Source organism: Pimephales promelas, chromosome 5 (assembly GCF_988280905.1).
Source record: "Pimephales promelas chromosome 5, fPimPro1.hap1.1, whole genome shotgun sequence".
Lineage (NCBI taxonomy): Eukaryota > Metazoa > Chordata > Actinopteri > Cypriniformes > Leuciscidae > Pimephales > Pimephales promelas.
This window is the reverse complement of record NC_142773.1, coordinates 40,160,841-40,168,822: the sequence shown is the minus strand read 5'-3', so window position 1 is coordinate 40,168,822 and position 7,982 is coordinate 40,160,841. Positions and strand designations below refer to the sequence as shown.

General features: G+C 40.7%; 1 protein-coding gene across 1 annotated transcript; it reads left to right on the top strand.

The window, feature by feature from the left end:
* Window positions 1-2,759: 2,759 nt before the first annotated feature.
* On the top strand, window positions 2,760-6,653 carry LOC120482075 (C2 calcium-dependent domain-containing protein 4C). Its single transcript, XM_039676048.2, has 2 exons — window positions 2,760-2,983; window positions 4,582-6,653. Exon 2 carries the CDS (start codon window positions 4,619-4,621, stop codon window positions 5,882-5,884), a length of 1,266 nt encoding a protein of 421 aa, XP_039531982.1. The 5' UTR covers window positions 2,760-2,983; window positions 4,582-4,618; the 3' UTR covers window positions 5,885-6,653.
* Window positions 6,654-7,982: the final 1,329 nt, after the last annotated feature.

Below are 7,982 nucleotides of genomic sequence, written 5' to 3'. Positions count from 1 at the left end.
CATCCCTCATCCTGAATGGACACGCCCCCTACTGCTGATTGGCCACAAGTATGTTCTGTTGCTCAGTCCAAACCACTTTCAATGGCATTTCTCAGAAATCGCTCACTGCACCTTTAACTGTGCATTTCCTTGAAAATTGCACACATTGGCTTAGGAGGACGTCCATCAACCAATCAGAATCAAGCACTCAACATATAAAGATTACTTGTTTGCTATTGCATTACCATACATTAAAAGATGAGACCTTTATGTAAGGTTTTACTATTGATTTGTAGTTCTGTTACTGTTGAACAGAAGATTTTACACAAAGTATAAAAGCAATGATGTGTCCATATTTGGATGTTTCTGATCGTTGTCTAGAATCGGTCTGAAGCCGTCACCCCTCTCTGTGATGATAGACTTTAGTTCTGTAAACACTATCATCACTGCCAAATGCGCCGCAGTGGGAAATCAGCTTTTGTTATGCGACAGTTAAAATTACATTATCTCAGATGCGCGTAATACTTTCCGTAGATAAAAGTGCAGACTATAATTAATACCTGGACCCCTCTTTTTTCCCTCATTGTTAGAAAGCACTGTGGGCAGAATCTGCTTTTGCAAGATCATCTGGGCATTTGTATGCACATGATGAAGACTTTTTAGACGGATCAGAAATGAAAGCATACTGCATGACAGTAGCTCAGCCCATGATGCATCCTGGGAAATTAGAGTGAATGTGATCATCACAGTACTTTCGTAGCCATAATGCTCCTCACCTCTCCAGGCAATTAGTTAATTGCATTTTAATGTTAAGCTCAGACAGCAGATGAGCAACAGAGAGAGAGAGGCTAATAAAACAGCCTACCTGGGGATGCGGTGTTAAAAACAATTTGTGTTTTAAGTTAAAGAGGAGAAGCACACATTTCGCTACTCAAGATCATTTAAATTGATGCATGCAATTAATTACTCGCATGTCATTTTCTCAGTCATGGTCATAGTGATTTTGATGAATAATTAATTGTGTTTGGGCCTCTATTTGTGTCAGTTGTGGAGGTCAAATATGGACAAACCCAGCCATTGGGTTACATTTTTAAAATTAAATTTTGAACCCAATGTTTGAGTTTGTCCATATTTGACCCAAAATTGGGTTAAAACAACCCAGCATTTTTTTAGAGTGTATGACTTACTTTTAAACCATTTTCAAAAAATGAAAAAAGACTAGAATTTGTGTCTTTTTTCCCCCAGTACAAATATCTAAACATTCTTATCAATACATTTTTTTGTAAAACGTAGTGTTAGATTTTGGTGTATTTGGCCGATCAGTGGTTTGGGTGGCTCGCCAATGTATAGATTTCTCCAATACATAAAATAAGTAACCTACGCTTATTCGGAGAAGAATTTATTGAAGGTTTGTATAGCAGTTCTTCAGCAGCGATGTTAGCATGTTGCAGATTTTGGTTAAAATGTATTCACTGGCCTGTTTTGTGTCAAATCTTGCATTTTATAAGTACATAGGACTACATTATTATATACTGTACAAATAAAATTATATACTTTTTTCATAACAAATTTCATTATCAACATAACCATGAATGTTGAAAATGCACATGAATTACAATTGTGATTCAATGGAGGCTGTAAATCTGATCGTTTGATTTGATTTGTGACCTAATGCGCTTTTTTTTAAATGTCATAATGTTTCGTTTCTTTCTTGACCTTCTGCATGCACAGACCAGTAACTTTATAGCTACATTATTATCCTCAGGGATGAAGCTGTACATCTGCACCAATTAGGTGACTTTTGGGAAAGTTGTCTGCTTTTGCATATGGGCGTGTGCGTTTCCACAGCTCTCTCTCCAAGTTTCCAGGGAAACAGAAGGGCAGATCAGAGAACAGCAAATCAAACACAATTATAGTACATCAACTTAGAGCACTATTTCATTCAAAACGATTTTCACCCTCTCTCTCTCTCTCTCTCTCTCTCTCTCTCTCACTCACTCACTCGCTCGCTCACTGGCCAGCTATAATATTCCGGCGGTTGTGAATAATAGACACAAAGGGTTTAATTGACAATCCACTCGTAGTTATCTTTGCATCATGATTTTCCTGATGGAGAAAGCAGTTTTCATGCATGGAAATGGTACACTGTCTGTTTTTGATTAGTCTCGTGTTGTTCAGAATGACATTGCAATAATTGTATGCATGGTGCAAGTAAATGTAATTCATATGCGCTCGAAAAAAAGTATACTTGCACTATATCAAATCATACTGTGTGCTGTATTATATAGTATATTGATTAATTAGTAAATGTTAAGGCATTTTTACACGAAAATAGATTATTTCACAATTGCTTTAATTATTGACATAACTGAAAAACCATTGAGGTCATGTGATGCCCACTGAAATATTGATCAATTGTCAAATGCGTTTTGTTAACGAATAGCTACTATTAAAAAATATATATAAATATTTGGGAGATTTTTTTTTTGTTGTTTTTTTTTTCTGTAAAAATTGTGCTAGTATTTTTTTCCTGACTTTGCCAATATGTACCCTTACACAAACTAGTTTAAGCCGTATAGCCTAGTGCGTAATCCGTATTCCATTCCAAACAACAAATATTTACTTTTTGCATAGGCTGTCAAACAAAACAAAACAAAAAAAAAGCATATGGTTTTATATAGAACCAAGTATTAAACAAGTTGTCTATTCTATTCATAACATCGCCAATTTGTATTTATTTACATTATATTTCTAAGTAGTATAGGCTGTATACAGTACGTATGCGGACTGCGAGTAATTCCAGAATAGTGCGCGTTACCAAGCGCGCACTCCCATTGGTTGACATGCGCGCGCACGGGGGTTGGTGCGCTATTATTAAAGCCGCGAGTGGACGCGCAGGGCCAACAGACAGTTCTGTCCTGGAGTACCGGAGACCCGAACGAGGGGGAGACGAGCGACAACATATGGATTGAAGCAAGGACATTAGGACCACAAACCACTTCACGTAAGTTCAACTGAGATTCAACAGGTTTTTAATAGAGGAGCAATTTTGGAAAAGTTTAAATCCATACAGTACAGTAATTATATGCATTCGTATGCATTTAAAACTAAACGTCTGAGTCCTAGAGATGCAATACTGCTAGAAGTGTGTTGTGGAATGTGGAGATCGCGGTTATAGAGCGTTACAGGTGTTATTAAAATGATCTATCTCTTAAAAGGTTCTTTATTGCAATTCATGTTGAGATTGTCCATGGAATCTTTCCATTGCACACAAATAAATTAGTGGAAAAAGGTATTTTAATCATTGAAATGTGCTTTTGTTCGTCATAAAACGAGGTTGTTTTAAGAACTGATTACTGAAGGGTTTCTTTGAGAAAACCAAAACGGTTCTTCAGTGGCATTGTTGAGAAAACCCCCCATTTTAAATCTTTATTTTAAGAGTATATGGCAACTTTAGTTAGTTTATTGTTACAAAAAAAGTACTATAGTGTTACCATGGTATTCTTGGAAGTTCCTTGATTCCTACACAATTTGATGGATATTTGTTACCGTGGTTTTTCTAAGGGATAGCCTTATCAATCATCATCACTTCACATCTGCATGTAAAGTCTTCCATTTAGAGAATGCAGATGTTTATGCGCATGATTTACTTTAGAACAGATGCAGTAATGCCGTGCTTCTGCAGTCACAGAGCAAATACTGCGCAATATCGGTCTCCACACATTGAACTCAGACCTTGTTGTGCAGAGAACTCTTACAGAGGAGAAAGCTGTGTGCATCAAGTGTGTGCAGGCATTATCTAATAGATATGGGGTTTTCAACATTTACACAGACCACCTTGGGCCAAGACAAAGCAGCCTAGACCTAAAAAAAAGACAAAAACAAAAAAAAAACTATTGCTTATTTGTGATATATACAACCGCTTACCAAAATGGCTTAAAAATAGTACACATATTTATTATGACTAATAGCTTCTACCAGTGAAGATCAGGAAGAAATAGCAAGATGCACAAAGACCTTCACAGACCTCAAAGTGTCAAGTTGAAAATCCCGGTTATAGAAAGTGAGAATGTATAAAATACTTCAATGTGTGTTAGGATATTGTGATACTTGAAATACAACATCAAAACAGTTGATTTTGTTTGTGTGTATAATCAATATACATTTAAACTTACAAGTTTTACTAAAGTCAGAAATACAATTGAAAATTCCTGAATTACACCAGCAAAAATCTCATTTTCATTAGAACAGGAAGAAATGGCTCTTTAATCTTGATTAATTTTCATTGTACTTGCATCTAATAAAATGCACACATTATTGGCTTTTGGAAATAAATCTCGGATAACAATACGCTTTGTGGCTTGAATACATAATGGAAAAAATGATGTTGAGTGCATGTTAAGCGGCATCTCCACAATTGATAATGGGGAGGGAAGGAGGGAGGCAGGTGTCTTTAACAATTGCTTTTTGGTGTTAACAATACCATCCGAATCTCCCAAGAATCCACTGGGTGACAGAGAAGGTGGACTGAATTTGTATTTGCATTCATGAATTGCAGGTGTGTGGGTTGATGATTCTTCGTTTCACTATCTGTGCACACAGGGTGCAATTGCACATCTCTCCCAGACCTCGCAGAGAGATGTGGCTGCTGGAAAAGATCCGCGGTTCAGTGGAGGGAAACGTTCTCCGACAAGGAGACTCGGCGGACAAACAGGGCAAAGCCCCCACCTACTGCAACGTCCTCACCCCTGACAAGATCCCTGACTTCTTTATTCCACCCAAATTCGTGTGCTGCCCACCGGAGGAGGAGACGCCAGAGATGAAGCCAAAAAACGAGCTCCACTCGTCAGCGTCGGAGCAGACCATATGCTGCAAGAAGCCTCAGGGCAGTCCGCGCAGCCCACGCCTCATTAACAAGTTGGCTGGAGACACCAAGAACTTGCTCAAAGCTGCAAACCGCCACATCATCCAGATCGAGAGCGCGGACGACTTGGTGGCCGGGGAAGGGGGTGACCTCAACACGAACGCCGACCCGCAGTCCCAAACGGCCATGTCCCTGCCCTACGTGCCCAAAGCGCAAACCTCCTACGGTTTCGCCACGCTCATGGAAAGTCCTCACACGAGACGTAAGGAGTCCCTCTTTCACAGCGACCCCACAAGTCCGCTTACCTCACCCAACACCCAACGCAAGTCGCAGGGTAACCACCTAAACCCCAGTGACTGCAACACCTCCCACTCCAACCCCTACCGGTACTTCAGCGGAGGGGAAAGCGACACTTGCTCTTCGGCCGAGTCCTCCCCGTTCAACTCCCCCCTGTTATCTCGTTCTGCGTCTCTCCTCAAGGTGTTCACCCACGAAACCCAAGCCAAAGTGTCCCGAGCCAAGCGCTCCTTCGCCCGGCACAGTTCCCTCTCCACTGACGAGTGCAGCTCTGTGGAGACCAGCCCGAATATTCAGAGGCGCCTCCGTTGCCCTCCTTCCCCTGCTTTCCGCGGACGGAAATACGGAGGCAACATGGATCGCTTCACGCAGCACACCGTCAACCTCCACAAGGGGGGAACTCTACGCCTCTGCACTGACTACGACATCGACGCGGCCCGGCTTCACGTGCGCGTGCTGGCGGCCGAGGACCTCTACGACAAGCAGTTTGACGTGAAGAGCATCAATTGTTGCGTGGCTCTGTACCTGAACCCGGGAAAGCTCCAGAAACAGCGTAGCACCATTATCAAGAACAGCCGCAACCCCGTCTTCAACGAGGACTTCTACTTTGACTCCCTTCCTGTCGCGCAGGTGAAGAACCTTGCCATCAAGATGAAGGTGGTCAACAAGGGCACCAGTCTGAAGAGAGACCACCTACTGGGCGAGAGGGAGGTGCCCTTGAAGGAGCTGCTTTCTGGGATCTAGAAGTCTAGGCATGGGACAAACGAACCATTCACGGAAATATTCCAGCTTTGATTCCGAGTGATTGGAGTTCTCCAACTAACTGTGTGCACCTTCCTGAATTGTTTACCAGCAGTGAGAGTGTTTCGGATGTACTGTATGTGTGAGATCTTCTGTATATATCCTCTGTATGAGTGTACAGGCATGCTCCGATTGGTTTGTGTTTGTGAGACCAACGTTGTCTTGATTCCAGACCCTGCTGGGTCTCACGGTTGGAGACACCGATAGATAAAAACAGCTCCCCGTCCACTGCTATCTCGAAGGCAACAGCTCATTTAGTTGACTGATGCTTTGAAGTCACACACAAATTAGGGACGCTCCGATCAGGATTTTTGCAGCCGATACCGAGTACCAATTTCTTGTCATAAGGCTCATAAGGTTTATTTAAACATTGTCCAATACTGTGGAGGACAAAATAAACATTTAGTCTCCTAAAATGGAGAAGTCTGATGTAACTTAAAGGATTAGTTCACTTTTGAAAAAACTTTTGCTGATAATTTACTCACCCCCATGTCATCCAAGATGTCCATGTCTTTCTTTCCTCAGTCGAAAACAAATTAAGGTTTTTGATGAAAACATTCCAGGATTTTTCTCCATATAATGGACTTCAATGGGGTCCAAACGGTTCAAGGTCCAAATGAGAGTTTCAGTGCAGCTTCAAATGTCTTTAAACGACACCAGACGATGAATAAGGGTCTTATCATGCGAAACGATCGGTTATTTCAAAGCTTATTCCAAAAATGTAACTTTTCTAAGGACAAATGCTAGCCTTTCTCCATTCTGTGAGGCGCGTTTGCAACGTCACGTAATACGTAATTACGTTCAAAAGGTCACGGGCGACGTAGCCGGAAGTAGTGTTTACAAGTTGAACGCATAGGTTGAACGTGAAAACTAACTCAAACGCCGTTTACAAAAAAGATTTTGATTCTGTACTTCCGGCTACGTCGCCCGTGACCTTTTGAACGTAATTACGTATTACGTGACGTTGCAAACGCGCCTCACAATATATTACAAGGCTAGCATTTGCATCTGAAACTGTTATTAACTGTCGTTTGGACCTCGGTTGGACCTGGTTCCCATTGAAGTCCATTATAAGGAGAAAAATCCTGGAATGTTTTCATCAAAAACCTTAATTTCTTTTCCACTGAGGAAAGAAAGACATGGACATCTTGGATGACATGGGGGTGAGTAAATTATCAGCAAAAGTTTTTTCAAAAGTGAACTAATCCTTTAAACATCGTCCAATACAAGTCTGAGCAGGACAAAATAAATAAATTAAAAAAATCAAACAACATTTAAACTCCTAAAAGAACAAATTGAAGTGGTTTGATACAACTCATTAGGTTTAATTAAACATTGTTCAATGTTAAAGAGAATAAAATAAATAGAAACATTTAAACTCCAACATGGAGAAGTCTGATGTAACAAATAAGGTTTAATTAAACATTCTCCAATATTAGTATCATGTACGTCCTCACGCGTTGACGTCATCAAATCGCGATCGGTTTGTAAGATCGGCCAAGTTAGTGAGTACCGATCGAGTCATAAAATGTTATGATCAGCCGATGTTGATCGATCGGAGCAACAAATCCTAACACAAATGCATGCTTCGTCAGCCGGTTTGAGCCTTAAAAATAATGAGAATGACAACTACATATTTTCCCGCCTGTATTGCTGTAATAACAGTGCTTCGCCTTATGCCTCTTTAATTCCAATTTAGGGTTTAAGACTGTGACATTTCTCTCAATCTCACTGTAAACTATTGGACTTTTGCTGTTTTTCCTTTTGAGAAGTGAATCTGTGCCGTTAAAAACACCCTTCAGCCTTACTGAGTGACAAGCTGCTCACTTTGAGTGACAGAACTGTAGGGAGGGCGTGATTCGTGATTGGTCAGAACATATGACGTAATCGTGGATGTCATGACATCATGACTTCTGTAAATAGAAGGCTGTTCTAAATCTACACCTGAAATGACTCCCTGTTCCCTGTAAAGTTGACTAAACCATGCACTGTTTGGAGAAAGAGTTCAAAATTGGAAAATTGGTATTACCATGCTAATTGG

Excerpts from the sequence above, each read along its gene's own strand:
- LOC120482075 (XM_039676048.2), top strand. The coding sequence starts at position 4,619 with ATGTGGCTGCTGGAAAAGATCCGCGGTTCAGTGGAGGGAAACGTTCTC.